General features: G+C 44.8%; 1 protein-coding gene across 20 annotated transcripts in view; it reads left to right on the forward strand.

Annotated features, from left to right (window-relative positions):
• The window catches only part of BIN1 (bridging integrator 1), a 77,027-nt gene that overhangs the window by 10,621 nt on the left and 45,697 nt on the right, over positions 1 to 20,709 (forward strand). For 19 of the 20 annotated variants that reach the window (XM_017727309.1, XM_017727315.1, XM_017727314.1 and 16 more), the window contains exons 1-5: positions 545 to 763; positions 9,891 to 9,971; positions 15,778 to 15,832; positions 16,273 to 16,367; positions 18,198 to 18,293. In XM_017727309.1, coding sequence (XP_017582798.1) covers positions 560 to 763; positions 9,891 to 9,971; positions 15,778 to 15,832; positions 16,273 to 16,367; positions 18,198 to 18,293 — 531 coding nt within the window. In that variant the 5' untranslated portion in view covers positions 545 to 559. Of the gene's footprint in view, positions 1 to 544; positions 764 to 9,890; positions 9,972 to 15,777; positions 15,833 to 16,272; positions 16,368 to 18,197; positions 18,294 to 20,709 lie in introns of those variants that run through there. The other variant, XM_017727326.1, reaches the window with a different exon arrangement.

The raw sequence follows: 20,709 nt of genomic DNA on the forward strand, positions 1-20,709 counted from the left end.
GCAGGAATAAAAACAATCTGAAGATCTTTTAACTTTTAACAGACCCCCCCTCCAACTAATTTATAGTGACCAAATTTCCTCAGTGTGCCTTTTTCTTCTCCTTAGGGAGTGACAGCTCATGTCCACTTGTTCGTAATATATTCAAGCATCTGTCGACACCCTTCCAGCATGAAGCTGAGCAGAGCCATCTTGTCCAAGGCTGGTAACTGAGCTCTGAGACTGCCATCAAAAATAAAAGCTGCTGAGCTTGAACCAGATCTGGATATCTGAGAACTGGAAACTGTGAAGGACAGAAGCGACTGCGTTGATAACTAGGAGCACTGCATGCTTTGCCATGTACTGTGTTTAAGGATTTAGCAGACAATGCTGCTGCTTTAGCATATGAAGGAGCCCTCACTCTTTAAAGTAAATCAAAACAAAAAAAGCAAAAGCACCCTGAGGTGCCTCTCCCACTCTGGCTTCATCTCCCAAACTCACAAGATACAGATACTCAGCAGTCCCTGCTGTCTGGTGCAGGTGTGGCAGAACCTCAGCACAGCACTCTTGCTGCCCTGTGCTAATGTCAGCTGAGCTGTGCTCTCTCAGCTGCCCTTGGCATCTTCTTCCACATAAGAAAAAGACACTTGAGAAGTCTGCACAGCTCTATGTTGAGGACATAGTTGTCATCCTTTGGGAGGAGGGGGCAGCTGAACTCATGTCATTGCCTGCTGTGGGAACATACGTGACTGGTAACAGGGGGACAGCATCCCCTTTCACACTGCTGGTAAATCCGTGCCTGATGTAGGTGGCGAAATGTGGAAGGGCACGGGCCCTGTTCTCCCCAAATGGTGCAATCAAGAAATGTAATTTTTACTGTACCTGATACAGGTGTGGTGAATGTCCTTGTGTCCTTCACCTTGGTTTGTGCTTTTGGGAAAAAACAGTGAAGCATTCTGGATTGGCCTTTGCAGAGATGAAAGCATTTGCTGCCAGGCCAACCAGGTGGTCTTGGCTTAGTCTCTGTGGTATCTTCCCTCTAAAGATCTCCAAGTTCAGGGTCCATCTTGCTGGTATCTAGTAGAGCAGATCTGCTTGATGCAAATGTGTTCACAGTAGTTGTTGTTGGAAGGAGAGAGCTTGTGCTTGGCAACCTGTTCTGAGATGGAAGAAAATCTAGGGACTGGTCGTATGACTTAAAAAACCTGCTGATTTGTTCAGAAATGTCTTTTTTCTATTGACCACTGAGAGGGTGTTACTGTAGGGTCTTGAATAAAAGAAGGCTTCTATATTGCCAGTTTTAAAAATCCTTGTAAGCATATTTTGAGCTTTTCCTTGGACAGGTAATAAAAACCACTGGACATACTGCTGTTAAGGGAGCAGTTCTAGTCATGATTTTTTTCTTTTCCTTTTTTAAAAAATTACTTTGAGTAACATATTAGGTGGAACAATGAGCTTGGGGTGTAGCTTTTAAATATTTGCCAGTGACATTGGGAAGCTCTTGAGTTTGGGGTTTTGGAGGTTTTTTAAGTTTGTACTTTTTTCTTTAGCACTCAACTGGAGCTATTAAAGAGTAATATGAACAAATTTTTTTCCCACTGAGAGTGCTTATCTGAAGTAAAAGCAAGGGAATGCATATGGAGCTTTCCCATTTCTTCAAAGAGCTTGTTATTTATAGGCTTTTTGCCAAAGCTGATGCCACAAAAAATTGACTGAGCCCCTGGGCTTTGTGTACCCTTGAATGCCATCTTTATTTTTTTTCCTTAATGAGTCTGTATGAGGCTGGAATCAGCACAGATTAGCTGCACAGTACTTACTGTGCCTTTTGGTTTAGAATTCTGACTTGAACAAGTCCCACTGCTGTGTTCTGGGAAGCCAAGAATCAACCCATCCCACTTAGATACTGTAGCCCAGTTCTGTGGGAAGTAGCAGTGAGCCTCGTAAGAATGTAAAGGACTCGAACATTTTTTTTAAGCATTACTTGATGACAATATACTATAGTTAGAGACAGTGTTAGCAGATCCTGATAGTGAAGGCTTCCCAGAGTGGGAGTGGCATTAAGGCAGGGAAATGTCAAAGCCCATTTTAGATAAGTGATTTGATCACAGCATGGAAATTGAAGGCAAAGTGTTTGGTACCTTCTTGAGAAAGAATTGAGTGTTGTCAGTAGGGTGGGAATGGGCTGGGGAGAAACTGTTGTAGGTTCTACTCCAAAAACAAAGATGCTTTTAATGTGGGTCCTCAGGGATGTTGGTCTTGCTGAGACAGAGAGTGGGGTCAGCAGATGTTATTGCAAATTCTGAAAACAGTAGAAAGAGAAGAAGAGGTAAACAGGGAAATGAAAATCATCCTGGCCTCTTTCCTAGTGCAGAAGATTAACTGGGCTTCTGGCCCCATGTCCAAGAGGGCTTTTATCTTGGGCACAGGGTTCTACCTATGGGTATAGCAATTTTGACCTGCCAGGCAAGACAGGAGTTCTCCAACAACAGCATGCAGGACAGGTTCTTGAGCTCCAGGTACAGGAACAGCCTGAGATCCACTAAACCTGTGGAGGTAGTTGTGGGAGAAAGGTCCAGAAACTGGGGTTAGACCTGATCCTTCTCTTTGTGGTCACCTAAGGTCCTAAGACACTCGATGTCCTGTGTATTTTAAGATGCTGACTTTAGCCTGGTGAAACTTGTTGCCATGAACTCTTTCTTGAGCCCATTATGGGGAAGCAGGTTTTCCAGGAAATAATTCTGAGTGAGAAAACTGGAACTTTATTTTTTTCTATATTGACTACAGAGTGAGAGAGAAGGATGAAACATGAAATGCAACTCAGTGTGACCACAGTGAGTCACGTTAAACTTGAGAAGTGTGTCCTGAAGGTGCAGGTCACAGTGAGGCTGCTGTTTAACAGCTGTCAGAGGAAAATACTTGAGATGAGCCTTCAAGGCAATGCAGCATGACTGGCTCCTACAGAAATTTTTTAATACAGTAGTATTTAGGAAAAGGTGGTGGCTCTTTGACACATACATGGTGTTCCTTTGGCTATGCATGCTGTTATTATCTAGTCACCCTTGGGTTTATATTGTTCTTCGTGTTGTATGGAGGAAGGAATGGGGTCTTTCTGAATAGGATTTTTTTTTGACACAAAGTGATTGACCTTCACTGAAGCTGTCATCTTCTGGATTTGGGAAGAACAGCTTTGGAAGGGCCTTACAGGGTCTGTCTCTTGTGTAGAGTGAGATCAATCTGGCTTAAATCACACTCGAGATGCTTGTCTTAAGGTCTTTCATTAGCAAAGGACCTTCATGCAGTCTATCCTAATGATTTAAAGTCTCTACTGTTCACATATTTTTTGGCTATGTGAACTGAAAATAGTATTTTTAGTTGTTTTAGAATATGGCTCTAAGCATGAAAATTCTCACATAGTTTAGCTATAGGGACACCTGTGAAAATCAAACTCAGTGTGTCTTGAGCTGAGCACTGAAAACTGGTCATCTCCTCTCTCTGTTCCTCTCTTATTTGCCAGCTGGAAATGCCAGAGATAAATTTGGTGACTCTGTGACATGCTGACCAAACACTCCTCCTTACAGCTGGATGGATGTGACATTAGAATGGCTTTTCCAGGTCATTCAGGAAGTCTCTAACAAAATGCACTATTGAACCCTCATTTCCCAACACTTAGTTCTGTAACAGAGGCAATATCCTGTCTTTGTGGGATCTATTGAACCTTGTTAGCAAGTAAGAAGCAAACAAGAACTGCTCTGTGTGTGCCAAGTTTGACATTGCCCTTTCCCATCTTCCGGTGATCCAAGGGCCTTGGTGATTGCTCAGCTATGGGAATAATTTCCTCAATTTAAAATGAAACGTTAATATGTTTGGTGTTTCTTCCTCTCCACCCCCATCTCCCTTTGTCCAGTTGTGTGAAAGAAAGACTTAATTGTGTCAGGCTTGCATGAGGAAAGCCAGGCTGTCCCCGAAACCAGCCTGGAGTCAGGCATGGAGGGCAGGAGGACATGCCCTGCTCCTGGGGAGGGCTGGAGGGGGAGCAGATTCCCACTGCCGCTCGTGCTTTTCTCCCCAAAACTGAATGCAATAACCTAAGTATTCCATGAGCACAAATCTGCTTCATTGAACAAGTCACATGGCATCTTGGCACAGAAGAAATGAGGCTTAAAAAAGCTTATGAAACTTCCTTTGTTTGTACCTTATTAAGTTACGTGGCTTTGTGCTTTCCATCTGACTTGGACACTGTTTTCTTCTCTTCCGAGTAGAATGTCTTCCATGGAATAACAGGCAGCAGCCTGGCATCAAGGACTTATTTGTTCTGTTGCTAGTTGTCCCATTGGCACATGCCAATTTATTGCAATTCAAAATTAGCCACAGTAGTTACTGGCTTAGTGCCCACTTGGGACTTGGAGATTATGCACTGGAATTGGCAGACACAGCAAAAGTCAGAGGTGGTGTTGGTGAGGGGTGGAGAGGTCAGGAGATGGAGTGATTTAGGGGCAGTGGGCCCATGTCAGTAAGATATAAGTGCAGCCCCTCTCTGATACAGTGGGGAGTAAGATGTGGACTTGCAGGGCTGAAGTTCCCTGGCTGTGGGCTTAATGACTTCCCCTTCATCGGGGCTGGACCACTCTAAATTCAGGTGTTTCAGAGGCAGATTTAGCTTTGACACAAAATAAATGCTTTTATTTTATTGCCTTCCTGCTCATCAGTTGCATTCCCTAAACTGGTCCTTGGCCTGGGTGACCCATATGCCGTGAAAAGTAGAGTTTTACTAGGTTATTGGTTCACAGAATGAGTCTACATGGGGTTTGTTGAGAATATTTGGGGCTTCAGGGCTTTTGTTGTGTTGCGGCATTGATATTTCAAAAGGGAGCGAGGGAAGGTGCTGACTGAGAACTGTGGCTGCACTAAGCAGCTGGCATATACTTCTTTATTAGAAAGCATAAATGTGAATATGTTACAGTTGCTTTTTTGAGCAAAGCTGAACTGCCTTTTAGTTGGTCTGATACTGCTTCTTGATGCTGACAGCTGCTGCATTGCCAGCAAGTGTCTGTCCTTAATGGGGATTGCTGTTCTGTGTCAGAGAGTTTGGTGGTCACAGGGCTTATGCCCCGATCTCCATTCCCTTCCTGCCCAATTCTTGAAGCAGAGCTGGAGACCCTATACTAATCAGTGTGGGGGCTTGCCTTTCAGGAATATTTCCACCTGTAACAAACCTGGCAAAAAAAGGGTAAACTGCAGCCAGATAAGATGCTTCCTTTTGAGTCCTACAAAGCTGTGGTATTTAGGTAATACTCAGTCATTGTGTGAATCTAATGGTCTTTGAGGAAAACCTGCAACTTGGATATCCCAAAGCACATTTTCAAATTTGCTAAGAAAAAATGCTGTTTTTAAAGTCTATTTCATGCCTTTACTTCTCTGACCATTGCTAGCAAATGTCACATCTCTGATACGAGAATTTCTATATTTCCCTTTTGCTGCTTCCTTACCTCGCTTCTCAAAGTGTAGCAATTCCAATCTTACTGCAGATAGTTCTGCCCACAACAGCAGATTACAAACACATCAGTGGTATGAGAGGAATGTGATTATTTACTGATTTGTTAATAGCATCTTGCCTTCTAGGTTCTTAAAGTGCTTTCAAAACTTCAGTTGAACTCTGAGTCTCCTTGTTTTGCTTGTTGCTTTTACTCAAATGCAGGAAAAACTGAGGCTCCATGGGTGGAATTTGGCTCTCTTTGGAGATGCTACAGTAGCTGGTCTGTGCCTGTTGATCGTAATGTGTGAGAAATGCAGAGCATTTGCAGGTCTAGCTATAATTATTAGAAGAGAACTGGTTTCTGAGAAACGCTTGAAAAGATGTCTGGTGCCTGAGGCCAAAAATGCTGGCTGGGATGACAGCCCCATCCTGTCATAGTGAACTGTACTAAATCAAGACTGAAACCCACAGCAACACTAGAGCCTCCTCTGAAATCTGTTTCACAAGGTGTTTTGTCGGATTCATACAAAGAATTCCCTTCTTCACCCTAGCTTGCACCATCTTGAAATGGGCCCTATCCTTAAGCAGGGCCAGGACTCCTGAGGTCAAGGGCAGACCAAGGAGCCTAGCCATGGTTGCTGCTTAATCTTTAAATGCCAGATCCATGCCTGCTTCTGGTGTGGTTTGCCACCAGACAGCAGCTGATGCATCACATCATCTCTGATCTGCCCTGAGATCTGGGAGCTGCGGTGGAGTCCTGTCTCCTGCCCTGGTAAATCTGCTCCATTAATAGCTATCAAAGGGCCTGAAGTTTCCATCCGAACTTTATCTGGCTTTGCAGTGAGCTGGAGGATTAAAAACTGTCGCAGGGGAAGGGAGGGAGCAGCCGTGGCTCACCCGGAATAGCCTGACCTATGACGGCACGTACCAGCCTGGGGAGGGGAGTTGTCCTGTGAGCTCACGGGTTATTAGCAGTGAGCACAGACATGTCTGCAGTCAGCAGCACACCCAGGGCCATCTGCTCCATCCCTGCCTGGTTCAGGGAGTCCAGAGGGATTTGTTTGTACAACTTGCCAGCACAGCTCTTTGATGGGGGAGCTGGAGTAGGCTTGAGGGCCAGCATTGCGGCGCCATCCTTCTGTGTTGCTCAGATGACTTGGGGTTTGACCTCTGGGCTGTTCGTGTGGGGCAGATCTGGTTATGAGAGAGAGCATTATGAGAAGATAACCCCTGTCCTGCTGCAGGATTGTTGTCTCTCTGCTATGTCATAGCAGGTAAAAAAGGGATCATTATATGGCCAGCAGACATGGGGCACAAGCCTTCTTCTCCCAGATGGGGAATAGCGTAGGAAGCAAGAGCAGGGTTTTTTGTGTAGCCAGGGATTCACTTCTCACAGCCTCTCTCTTGTAACTAGTTTTGTTTTCCTTGCTTTGTTCCTCTGCTGACATCCCCAAGTCACCTGTTTAACCCACCTCTTGTCACCACTGTGGAATCACACAGGGTTTCTCCTTGCTTCCTCTCTCCTCATTCAGAGCTGCTCCCCACCTGAGCTTCCCTGTTACAGTGGGAGCTTTTTCCTTAGAGATAGACTGGGAGTTAGAGCCCTTTCCAGTGCCCAGTATTTAGCAGGAATTGTGCAGAGCACCTCAGCACAGTGGAACAAGATTTTCCCAGCTGACCAGATGATCCCAGACTAAGTGTGCATGTTCCCCAGGGGGCAATGGGACTGGAAATTAACTCCTTGGATGTGCTGGAAGCAGACACGTGGCTCTGTAATGAATAGTCTGTGAGTGCTGCTCAGTGTTTTTCACCAGGAAGCACTGAGGCTGTTCTAAACCTTTGACCCTGGTGACATACTCCAGATTCCTCCCAGTTAATTGCTCTCCTTCCCTCCCCTCCAGGCCTGAAAGCATCACATCTCCTGACTGGCCAGACAGATGCATTGCCCTGTAAAAGTCTCCTCTATATCCCCAGTAATTCTATTGATCTGCACATTGAGAATGTCATCTGTTTTGGAATTTACAGCTTGCATACTTTGTTGTTATCAGTGATGGGTGCTATTGGTGTTCCTGCTCTTTGAACACCTAGGAAGTCATCCAGCAGGTGGGAACTCTCTACTGCATAGATCTGGCAGCTTGGGGGAGTGCAGCTGAACAGTATCTGGAGGAGGTTCCCCATACCACCTGATAAGAAAGATGGGGCCATACTGAATCCTTCTCTCCTGCTGGCATGGCAGAGGAATGTGTAGCCTCAGCAGCAGTGTTGCTATGGGATGTGCTCCCCTTTGCTGGAGTGGGTGAGCACAGGAGACACCAGTGTCTGGTCTACAAGACTCTGCCAGTACAATCAACATTGCTTCTTCTCTCTCCAACAAGCTCTTATGTGCCAAGGGTTTGTGAGGAAGAAGGGAATATTCATGCTGTCTATGTCCTGCTGTGTAGACAGATTTACCAAGCACATTAGGCATTTGTAGCTGCAGTGTTTTGTTGCTGGCACTTGAGCTGTAGAAAGTTGTGCTTGTAATTCTGGAGGTTCTTGATTCAGCTCTTGGTGACAAAGAGAGCACTCTTTGTGTGTGTATCCTTTTTCCTCCTTTTGCTGACATTGGAATACCTCAGCAATTTCTGGAGGTGAAGAGAAGCTGTTGAACAGAGGGAGAATGAAAAACAGTGAGTCCCTCCTAGACATTTAATCCCAGCTGAAATAAGGGGATTTAGGAGCTGGATGCTGAATGACTGCACTGATTCATCACGTCTACCACTACAGTCAGTTACTGTGGTGAGGGCTAAGATTGGAATATCCATTCATGTATGGGGGAGAGAGGAACTGAGATTAGCCAAATAGCTGTAACAGGTGTCCTCCACCTCAACAGTATAAAAATAATGAGAGTGGGCCAGTAGGTGCATAGCCAGTTGGACTGAATGATTGTTGTAGGTCACTTCAAATTGAAAATATTCTGTTCTACATCCCTTTGCATGATCCTTTTCAATTCCATTTTAGGGACTAATCATGAAAGACTGATCCCTGCCTTGCAGAGGAAAAATTCCCTGTGTGCTCTCTGAGAAGATCCATGCCTAGCAAAGGCAGCTGGAGGAAACTGGTTTGGGTGACTGTCACGGCTCTCTGGTAGTCCTTCAGAGTCTGGAAACACTTACTAATGGTCTACCTGAAGACCTGATGTCAGTAACAGACACCTGCTATTTTCATCTTAATCCCCTTCTCCCCAAAAAGGGCTGAACGTGATAGCTGGGGTCTGTGGGTAAAGGGCTGCTCTGCTGTGCTCAGCAGAGCAAGGGAGACTCCAGCTTTCCAGTGCATTCTGCCTCTTGGGCAGTCATGCCCTTTCCAGACAGGGCTGCCTCGCTTGTTGAGGTGCTCCCTCAGCCCCCTTTGTAGCTCACCTCTGACTCACCAAAACGTCCTGTGACTGAGGACTGGGTGGGCTTTTCTCTGGTTTTACTGTCCCTGGCTTTTTTTTTTTTTTTCTTCTTTTTTCTGGCATGGTTAGGTTTTAGTTTTGATTAAGAGAGCTGATGTAATCGACCTTAACCAGTCACAGTGTATATTATATCCCAGTCTCCCTGCAGCTGGAGTAGCTTGGGGCATGACAAATAGCTGCTGTCCTCCTCCACAGGTTTGCCCAGAATTCTTGTGATGAACATACCTGCCAGCCCAGAACATGAAATGCTTTTTTGTTCTAAGCCTGGAAGCAATCCACTTAGCTGCATGGAGAGGGAACTAAGAGAGAGAGCTGATAAGGGAAGTAGTCTGATAAGGATTTCTTTACAGGCTGTGGGGAGCTGTGCTGTGCAGGGAGGTGGCTGCTGACACTCTCAGGAGTGACACTTGGACTGAGTGTCACACAGATTAATGGTGTAAGGTCCCCAGTTGCTCTCAGCAGCCAGCCCTTGCCAAGTGTGTGCACAGTGAGAAAAGGTGGAAAGAAGGTGGGACTTTTCGCTGCTCCAGCCACCCTCTCTCCCTGAGATCTCTGCACAGCTTTCTGTGTTTGAGGACTGTCCAGCTGTTCTGGGAACAGAACCTCGCCCTGTCTGGACTAGAGACTAGTGTTAAATTGGGATAAGTGTAACTACACAACACAAGGCATATTAGGGATGTGGTTTGTGTCTTGCTGGTTCAGGAGATAAACAACTGGATTGCTATTGCCTTGTCTGCAAAAAGCGTTAGACCAGCGAAAGACAAGCCTCAGTCATGCTCTTCAGTACAGCAGCATGTAAGAGGTCTGAGTTCTTCCTGACTCATCTGTAAATCTGTTTGCAAGCTATGACTGTGTGGAAAAATATTCTGAAAATTCTGAGTGCAAGAATAAGGGTGATTTTTTAACTTCTCTCAGCCTCAGGACTAAAAACGTGCAACTGTTTCTTTGTCTCTGCTTTGCTGTATCTGTGTTTGAAGTCTCCTTTCTTCACTCTCTCTGCAGGTCCTTCAGAAGCTTGGTAAAGCAGATGAAACAAAAGATGAGCAGTTTGAACAGTGTGTGCAGAACTTCAACAAACAGCTGGTAAGATAATTGGCGATATGTAATTGCACCCTGGGTTTCAGTATTAGCTTCCAGTCATCTGCTGCAATATGCAATTAAAGGCCATTAAATTAAACAATGACATAGGCCTATTGAAGTGACCCATAACTGCTAAGTTTTCATTTACAAGAAGTGACACTGTGACTTCCAGGGTCCCTTTCATCATACAGTATGATGCAAGTTGGAAGGGGCCCATCAGGATCATTGAGTCCAACTCCTGGTCCTGTGCAGGACACCCCAAGAGTCACACCATGTGCCCCAGAGCATTGTCCAAACTCTTCCTGAACTCAGTCAGGCTTGATGCTGTGACCAGTTCCCTGAGGAACCTGTCCCAGTGCCCAACCACTCTCAGGGTAAAAAACCTTTTCTTGATACCCCACCTAAATCTTCCCTGCCTCAGCTTCATCCTGTTTCCTCAGTCCTGTCACTGGTCATGAGAGTGAAGAGATTGGTAAAAATAATACTTGTTCTAGACCCAATTTTAGAGAAAGAAACAGCTCAACCAGAACACTTTCTTCAGTTGCCAGTTGCTTTGTAATGTAATTTTTGCTACTCCGCTGGAAGCAGAGATATAAGAGCAACATTGTGTCCCTGAAAGATGGATAGGGTGGGAAACAGATCAGAAATAAAAAAATAAAATGGAACAAGGCAGTTTCGGCTTCCTAAGCACAGTGAAGGGCAGAAGAGACAAAGAAAGCAAATGGTGAAAAGGGAACATCTTTCCTTGCTAAGACCTAAATCTGACTTCCTCCCCGTACTTGCACAATCACTGTGTCAGGCCTGAGTCATTATTCTTCTGCGTGTCTGCCTCATCCCCAATATTTTAGTGCACAGAAATATTTTAACAGTGTAGCAATTTTTCCCCACCCTCCTACTTCAACAGCAGTAGGTTTCTATCTTCAGCTGGGTGTGTTTTGCTTTATTTTTTGTTTTTTGTCTAGAGCCTTCAGCTTCCCAGAAGGGAAAACACCAGTTACCTTGTGGGTTTTGCATGTTGGTGCTTGTCAGGGGAAGCATTGCTTCTGTTTCGTGGCAGGAAATGTGTGCCACAGCATAGCTCAGGTGGTGCTGAAAAAATCTGTTACTCTTTTGTGGCCTGACACATTTAGGACCTTTTTCTAGAGCTGTTAGTGGCAGCTGCATCGTGTCTGTTGAGACTCAGCAGATGTGGTTATGTGTCGCAAAACCAGCTGAGTAGGGATTTGCCACAGCTGAATGTAATGAAAATCCTTCAGCCTGGCTTTGACTTACCTCTAACCAGAGCTGATTGCAAATTCTTGGACACTAATGCTTGTTCTCTTGGCAGCAATAGTAGCTGTTGCTCCAGAAGTTCATGCAGCATGTCTGTAGCATGTCCAGCAATGATACTCTCTTGTACACAGCAGAATAGATTTTAGCTGCTTTCTGACAGCATGACATTACTAGATGTGACTTTTTTGGTATAATTTTTAAGTAGTTAAGAAATAACGTTTTTAAAGGAGAAATACCAAAAAACTCAAATCCAAATTTCTAGATATGACTGTCTGGGATGGCTTTTTCGGCTTCCAAAGCCATGAGTTCCAGTGGTGCAGTGAGAAGCCTGTTAAAGAAACACTGCCTCTTGTATCCCTTGCATCTGAATTTCTTTTCCTGTCTTGTGGAGCAGACCATGAACTAAATTCCCCAAATAATTAATCAAAGAAGCTGGAGACTGCTCTGCATTTGCTGCTTTGGGTCTGCTGGTTTTGCTTAGGCCCTCGGTTTTCCTATTACTAAAATAGATGCAGGCAATGCCTGTTTTACAGGGCAAGCTGTGAGTGTGAGTTAGCTGGATTCTTAGGATACCCAGAGCTGAGGAATTGTCATGCCAGGTAGACTAGGGGAATAAAAAGGCAGCTATGTATGCATATGTACACACTTGTTTTTATTTTTGTATGTATGAGATATGTGTGTAGTAGTTATCTTTGAGATTTCTATGACCTTTCATTATAAAGTCTGCTCCAGTGAGAAATGGAAGTCTGGAGGAAAGCTGATCTTTTGCTGCAGGCTGGTGACAGAACAGCTCTGCTCTCTTGTGGAACTGGCTGGGGTGTGAGCAGGCAGTGGCCTCGTTCACTGGCTGATTAGAGGCTCCTCTGACTGTAATGACTGTGTTGGACCACTTTGACGTATGTTTCTGTGTGTGGGCTGTCATCAAATGGAATGCAGGTCTAAAAATCACTTAATCATTTTCAACCAAGGTATTTGTGGTTCTCTCAAATAGTGGTTGAGTGGACGTAAGGGAAGGCATTGCACTTCCCAACTCTCTGTCCATCAGGTTCCTATAAGAGCACCACTCTGAGGTCCCTGAATGATAGGAACTTTTTAGCTCAGATGGATTTGCTTTGTGACGAAAGAGCTGGACACAAACATGCAGCTGCAGGTCTTGCCTGTGTTTCTTGAAAGCTTGACAAGCAGCAGAACTGCCCCACATTATTCCCTCATGGTAGATTATCTTTGGCAACTAACCTGCCCAAATGTCCATTTGAAGGCTCCCCCCTCCTTCCGCTTCCCAGTGTCACTTTTGTTCAGTCACTGGCACAAGGATCTGTCCCAGATATTGTCCTTGCTGGCCTGGGAGTAGGAGTCCTGCTGTAAAGGTGCAACTCAGCTCCTGACCGAGGTGTGCCAGGCTTTGGCTTCTCTTGCCAAAGTGCTTACTTCAGTGCACTGCGTTGAAGAGCTCACTGGGGGGACTGGGCGAGGCTGGTGGCAGCCCTTGCACCTGGCACCGCGTGTTTCTGCCTGGCAGAGCAGCTGGGTTTCCATACCCTTCAAGAGCTGCCAGTTGTGTGGAAGTTCTGGGCTGGTTTGCAGCCTTTCACACCAAGCACATGAGAGGGAAGCTGCTGCTGGCACAGGCTGCATCCACCTCTGCCTGCACCCTGCTGTGTTCAGCGCAGCCCCAGTTGCAGGACAAGCAGCGGGGATTGCATCTTCCCTCTTGCAGAGTAGGTTCCCATTACAGTCAGTAACCCCTCAGAAAGACGGTTTTTTCCCAGACAAACACCCTTCATGCCCAGCAGTTTCCATTTCAGCCCTATGTGGCAAAACGAGCTTAACAGCCTCCCTGGTACCCCTGGTACTCCCTGGAGCTTCTCACCAGTTGTTCGTGCTTTGTCTTAACAGTTCTAAAGTTTTGCTGAGTGGGGGGCTTACCTGGAGCTGTTGTTTCAATGCTTCCCCTCCCTGTAGTTACACAGTCTGTTCTTCCAGCCCTGTGTTAATCTAATCTGGAACAGGACATTACCTCCTGCCCCTCTCAGATGTCAAACATCCCTGCTGATAATACAATCCTTCCTGCTAGATCTGCAAAACCAGAGAGCTTATGTAAAGGGGTTGCAGTCTAATATTAGGATGAAATAATTTCTTTTTAAGATTGGGGTTTTAGGAAACCTGTCTACTACCAAGAAGCAGCTCTACAGAAAATCACATAGCTAGGGCTTGGTTTAAAGATAAGAAAGCACAAAAAGATATGAAACCACTTTTGTGTAAGTTATAGGTGGCTCATTAGATCTTTGAGGAGAGAGAGAGGTCTTCCAGCCTTCCAAGCATAGCACTCTTATTTTTACATATCCATCTGTACAATGTCCTTCATGTTATACCTGGTTGTGTTATAGGCTCATGGGCCTGAATTACACTGTGACTTCAAGTATGGGAATATCTGCTCAAACAAGATGACACTTGTGTGTTTAAATATCTTCATTTTGAGACATACCTCTGTTACTTCCCTCTGCACACCCTTAAACTCTTTAATAACTGGGAAGTGGATTTGTTTTCCTGAGTCCAGTTTGACTCTTTTTTCCTGCCTTTTTTACCGTTCAGTTTAAGAAGCGTCTTTTAAATGTGTGCTCAAGAGTGTTGAAAGTTTCTGTTTTGTATAGTATTTGACAATGTCTAACTGCATTGTGAGAGGTATTTTGGAGAGAGCATTGGAACAGGCTCCCCAGAGAAGCCATCCCTGTAAGTGTTCAGAAAACACATAGACATGGCACTGGTTTAGTGGGTATGGTGGCATTCAGTCAGAGTTTGACTTGGTGGTCTTGGAGGTCTTTTCCAGCCTTAATGATTCTATGATTTGTGCAGAATTGTGGCAGTACTTGACAGCTCAGTATGGGCTGCTTGAAGAAAGCAGGTGCTGCATGCACAGAGAGAGTGCAATGGTCTTAAAGTTACCCCAAAGTTTTATGGGAAAGCATTAATGCTTAAAACAATTTAAAAAAAGCCTTTGTAGCGAGGGAGCTGCTTTACTGGTGGACAAGAAAAAAAACCCAGAAATGCCAGAGAGGGAAGTGAACAGGAACCACAGGTGCCTGGGGGAGCTGGGAAAACAGGATTCAGGGCAAAACTCTGAACATGGGTCTCTCCTTGAAAATCCTTCTGCTTGCAGATCTTACAGGCTGTACAGTCTGTTCACTCTCTCTGGCAGGTTCAGTACTTCTAAGAGACTTAGGTAACCCCATAATGACAGAGATCAGCTGTAACTCTGAGTTTAAACATCAGCAAGAGGTGACTGAGACCACTCCAGTTGCAGGATGCAGCACCACATACTAGTGAGGATGCCTGGAGAACACAGAAGGCTGGTTCTGCATTGCTGCAATTTCATGCTCCAGTTTTCAGGCCCTGACTTGTAGGTTTTTCAGGTGATCCATCTAAAAATATTGATTAGGTATTTAATTGTGGTGCTGGTTTTCTGCTCAGAGGATACTTTTGTCCCCATGGCTTTGCAACTGGGTATTAAGGCTGGAAGAGTTCTGAGTTTGGCTTGTGTCATTTGCTGCTGTGGCAAGATTTGGGCAAGCATGGACACAGTTTTAGAGGTGGCTTCTGCTTTTAGATGCTACAATTTTGAATGTTACTGCTCCAGAGATTGCAGTGCCCAAGTGGGTGAGCTCTGCAGAGGACCTTCCCTGCTGATAATTTTTGATAATCTCAAAGCTGAGAGTTCAAATTTAGTCATTCTTTAAAATGATACAGCTGTAGGATAATAATGTATTGGTGAGATTTTGCATATCTTCTGCAAAACAAGGATGCAGAAAAGTGACCACTGCACCTCACAGCCTGCTGTCATTCCTCCTCCTTCCCAGTTTGTGCCCCACTGAGCAGGCACCCTAGCAATACTGGATTTTGACAGCTGAAGCCAACTCCAGAGACAGGGAGCTCACAGGCCATCTCCAACAGCTGCCTCAGAGCTACTGACTTCAAAAGCAGATGTTTCCCATCAGCCCTCCCCACCACTCAGGCACCTCTTGTCTCAACTGAGCTCATGCTGAGATCCTTTGTGCTCCCAGTGCAGCTGTGCTCTCTGAGCAGCGGCTAAATCTGCCCAGCTGTTGAAGTGGCAGTGATAGCATAGCTTTGTGAGAAATCCATCTGCTTCCAACAGCATGGTCCAAATTGTTTTCCATGCCTCGAAAGTTCTGGATGAGTTCACATTTGTTCTTTTCCTACTGCCATCAGCAAAGGAAATGAGGGATCAGAAAGAGCTGCCCAGTTATACAAAGTCTCCTAGCCTGGGGAAGCATTGGGAACTCACCCAAAGAGAGTACAAGAGGAGAGGAATTATGTTTACATTTGCTGCGAAAGTCCTAGAAGTTCATAGAACACAGAGCAAAAAAATGCAAAAATGTGATAGCTTGAAGTTTCATGTGATCATAGAACTGGTGTGCAGCCCATCTGCAAGACCAATTTTCTTTAATCAGAAATGCTTGAGTGCTTCTTACACTCTCTTTAACTGAGAGAATAACTGATGATGTCCTTGTGTTGACAGTCCGAAGGCACGAGGCTGCAGAAGGACCTCCGAACTTACTTGGCTTCTGTAAAAGGTAAGGTCTGCATGAGCAGAGGTTTGTTCCCCTCTAATGCTTACCTATGCAGTGAGGTTTCTGCAGCCTTCCCCTTCTTGGTGTTTCCCCAGGCATGGGTTCCAGGAAAGGTCAGCTTTGTCTGGGAGGAATCTTTCAGAATCCTTCGGGACCAGCTGGGATGGAATGGGGTTGTGCTTTAATGCTAAACACATCATGCTGACTTAGCAGATGGACCTTCACATGTTCTGCTAGGGAGGATAAACACAAAGGGTTTGCAAAGGTTCCTTTCTCCCTCTGATTACCTTCCATCTCTGTGCCATCAAGGGTCAGACATTTAGTAAGGAAGAGCTCAGCATCTGTTGTAATGCTCCTGTGCCTCCATTCCTCAGGATAAGGGTTAAACTGCGAGGAACACATTATTTTCTTCTTTTTCTGAACAGTTCCCTCTTCTTTCCTAGCTATGCATGAGGCCTCCAAGAAGCTGACAGAATGTTTGCAGGAAGTTTATGAGCCAGACTGGCCTGGGAGAGATGACACAAATAAAATAGCAGAGGTAAGACCTTGTCCAGGATGTGGGGATGTCCAGACTTGCTCTGTCAGCAGAGATGAGCTTTGGAAGCTATGTCTGTGCACCACATTTCTTCAGGCGTATGACTTCGCAGAAGAATTGGAGACAAACTCAGCACTGTGAAGAAGGGAAGGCTGAAAGGATGTGGCCTGTATTTTTGTAGGACATTGTTGCCAGATGCTTGTACATTACACAGAACCACACACTTATTCCCAGAAGCTATTTGTTCCCCCCAGAGTGGCTAAATAGGGACGGAGGATGCCAAAAGAAACTCAGTAGGGTCAACTGCGTGTACTGCTTATGTTCTGTGTAAGAGAAAGTGGCAGATAAAGCTGTGGCTAAAGCAGTCAGAGCAGCCAATTGTGTAGCTGCAACAACCCCTCGTGGCAGTACCACCAGCTGCCTTGTTCCAGTTGCTCCCTTGTTTGGCTGAGCCACGTGTCACCCCAAACTGCTGTTGTTCTCATCCATTGGCGGGTGATGCCTGTCCAACTTGCCCAGGTGTTTTCTGTGGAGCTTAGGGCACAGCCTGTCATTTGGCAGCGTAGATCCCCCTTGGCATGTGCCTGTGGTGGGTCCAGCTGGAGGCAGCACCCTTTGCTCTCTTGCTCAGCTGTTCTGCTGAGCAGCAGCTGTGGCAGTTCAGCTCTCTGGATTCATTTGCCATGAGACTTATCTGCAGCTGTCTGTGGCATTGGAGAAGTGGTGAAGGAGTAGACAGGAGAGCAGGAGGAGGTTTCTTTCCTTCCCCTTCTTTCCCCTGCAGAAAATCTCACCTGAAATAACATCTGTATCTTGCCCAGGAAATAATGACTTCAAAGCAGATAATTCAAACAAAACCTGAACATTTCCAGGTCAGTTTTTTCATTAACATGGAAACTTTGCATTAGGAAGTGCTGTTGTGGTAAATAATGGAGTTGCATTTCAGCTGGTTTGGCTTCACAGTCTTTGTTGGCCTTGTTTCTTCCTGAGCCACTGTGGTGCCTCCTGAGAGACTGACCCTTCAGCAGATTTGAGCCAGAGAGGTCAAAGGGAACATGAATCCTGAGAACTAACTGTAGCTACCCTTTGGGTCTGCAAGCATATTTCCAGCTCTCCACCTCCCCCTTTAATGCCTTGTTTATATTTTGCTTGTGAACAGACAGGTGAGAGAAAAGAGTTATTCCTGACAAATAAAAAGCATAAAGTGGAAATTTTTCCTGAATGCTGTAGCCAAAACCCTTTGTTCAAGTGGAAAAACAGGAGAGAGGGGTAATTTTCACCTAATCCAAGGCTGATAGGAAGTTACCATGCCTGAGCTAAGGTCAGGATAAAGTGGGCACAGTTCAGGGTGCAAGCCTTGGCTGTGGCCTCCATTGGGCTGTGGGGGCAGGTGGTATGAGGGCTGCAGACTGCTAGAGTATCTGCTTTCTATTGTTGTTCATGATCCTTCAGAAAGCTGTATTGTAAGGAAAAGCAGAAAATGGTGCCTTGTGATGTCAGGTGTCCCTTTTTTTGTGGCTGCTGGGAGGAGGTAAAACCAGCCTGACATTCATCTTCCATTGTACAGACTTGAGTTTAACATTGCAGGGTAAGGATAGGCCTTCAAAGGCATTTTGTCCTTGGAGAGATCACCTGAATTAGCAGCATCAGGCTTTCTCATTTCTGCCAAGGTCTCTGTTTTCAACTGACTTCTCTGATCATTAATTTTCCAAAGAAATTACTGTTTCTTAAGAGCTCTCAGGCCTGAGATTGTTGACTGTAGCACTCACAGGGAAAAACAGAAATGTGGAGCTCTGTGTTCTTAATAGTTAACTCATTACTTTTGTTTTTCAGAACAATGATCTCCTCTGGACGGATTTCCATCAGAAGCTGGTGGATCAAGCACTTCTGACCATGGATACATACCTTGGCCAATTTCCAGATATTAAAGTAAGATTCTCTTTAAACCTTTTGATCTAGAGAGTCACAGCAGATAAAAGCTCTGAAGATCAATTTCTTATATCCCCATCTTCTTTAGGAGAATGTGTGTGCTCTGCTGCTCCAAGGTCTTCTTTGAGAGCAGCCAAGATCTCTGCAGCTCTGGTTAATTGAAAATGTTCTGTTCTATATTTGGGCTTCAGACAAGAGTGAAGAATCCAGGGGAAAGATGCTGAAGAGAAAATATAAGTGTGAAATGGGAGGATCCCTGAAATTCCCTATTGCATCAGAGTGCGGGGGGGCAGTGTCAGCAGTAGCTCAGAAAGTCTCAGTCTCTCCTTTTGGTCCTTTTGTCTTTTAATTTCCTCGTAAGCAGAAAACATTGAGGAAGCAGTTAGTGGCAAATATACTTTACAAGAAGTAGAGGCTGGTGTGGAAGGCAGATTTCTGCAAGTCCTTGAAGTCCTCCTGTGTGTGTAACCAGCTTTTTTCAGGGAATGGGGAATGCTGGATAGGTGTCTTTTTGGGAGAGATCGTATCCAAAGACTTGGGTTTGAATGATGTCCTGTGACCTTCCCTTCCCCCACTGTTATCTCTTCTCCATTCATTTTGAGGTTATGCGGGAAATGTTTTCACCATATGGAAGCACTAGTAATGATATCACCATATGGGAAGTATCAGCTTGGCTACTTCCCAGTGAAAACAACCCTTTCCCCACCACGTGTCTCTTAAAACGTTTGTCAATATTTATTGCTTCAGGAGGATTGTGCTGTACCAAATGGGGGCAGGTCACAGGCTTGTAAAATGAGCCCCGAACAGCAATGGCCTTGTCTCCTGGGACTCCCTGTTCTTGTTTCATTTTTCCAGCCTCTTCTGCCCCTGGAAGTCTGAAATGGGGAAGGGCTGTGGCTTTCCACCCACTGAAGGCTGTAGGGCTGATTTCTCTGGGGTGTGATGCCATGTGCCTCAGTCAGCAGTGCAGCCTCTGTACTTCTTCCTGAGCAGGAGGGCTTACTTTGGGCTTGCTGTAGACTCAGACTTTGGCACTGCTTTGGTCCAAATCACATTTTACAAGCCCCTTTGGCTGTGCACTGGGTCACCTCAGAGTGTCACTTTTTTCCATGTTGAGTATCTTCAGGATTTTTAAATTCTGCTGGAATCCTGCTGAGGTTTTACAGTGGGATTTTAACAGGAGCGCAAGAGTGGGAGCACCCAAATTCCACCAAAACTCAGTGTTAGGTACTGAGCACCTTCAAATGCAGTAAGATTTATCATGCTGAGAAAGAGTAATGGGCCCCTGTTGGCATTAATATCACAAAGCCTTTGTGCACAAATTTAAAGGTATGCAGTGAAAACCATCACACATACCTGAAAAACCTGGCCTTTTCTCTCCAAATTCAACAATCATGTTTGCTTATATTAGAAGAAAAAGTTATGACTTTTTTACTGAAGTTGTAGCTATGTCTGCAAACTAAAATTCTTGCTACACCATTTTGTGACACTCATGGTTTCACTGCATCACCACAGTTGACCTCAACAGCCTGAATTTTACCCATAGGTCTGAAAAGTATGGGGAACAAACAGGTATGCAAAGATGAATAAATATTAAAATGTTGTTAGAAGTAGCTGACTTCTGAATGGGTCACTGAGGTATTTATTACTAATGTTTCTTCTCAGTCGTCAGATGATGCCCTAGAAAAAGTGAGTTTTGTATTATTGCATAAAAGCAATTTCATGTGCAATTCAAGTAATGTTTTAGAGAGCACTACTCTGCTTCCCTTCCTGAAAGCCTGAGTGGCATTATGTTGGTTCTTACAATAAGATATCGATGTGTTTCACAAGAGTTGACTATTCCTTTGAAATGGACTTTCAGTGATACGAACTTAAAAAGGTCAGTATGTTTTTATGGGTAATTCAGCTGGATGCATCATCCTCCTTACCCCAGAGCAGTGAGAAGTGCTCAAATCGAGTATGTTTTTGTCAAGTGGTAGAAACTCCTAGAAATGCAGTTGTTGAACATTGCTACGCCTGTACTGAATTATCGTTTGGCCTCACATAAGGAATTAGAGTTCTTGAGATTGGCAGGCAAAAAAAGCAGCAGTCTTACATAATTTACAGAATATTTGAGTTGTTTTTTTGTTGTTGTGGTAATAGTTTTCTGGTTTTTGTTTTCCACAAAATAAAATTTTCTGCTTTTCTTGGAATTCTGGCATTACTGTGATAAAAAAAGTTGATTTATGGAGAGAAGATGATTTTAATTTAGTTGTTTAAAGGCCTGTTTTCTATTAAAGGCCCAGTAATTAAAATGTGGGATGACTTAGATCATGCATGCATTATTTTTTTGTTAAATTCTAGCATGTTCTGAATCCATCTTCACTTGAGGGGCTGGAAGAATTCCCTGGATTTTGGGAAGAGGGATCCACAGCAG

Source organism: Corvus brachyrhynchos, unplaced genomic scaffold (genome assembly GCF_000691975.1).
Source record: "Corvus brachyrhynchos isolate BGI_N302 unplaced genomic scaffold, ASM69197v1 scaffold452, whole genome shotgun sequence".
Lineage (NCBI taxonomy): Eukaryota > Metazoa > Chordata > Aves > Passeriformes > Corvidae > Corvus > Corvus brachyrhynchos.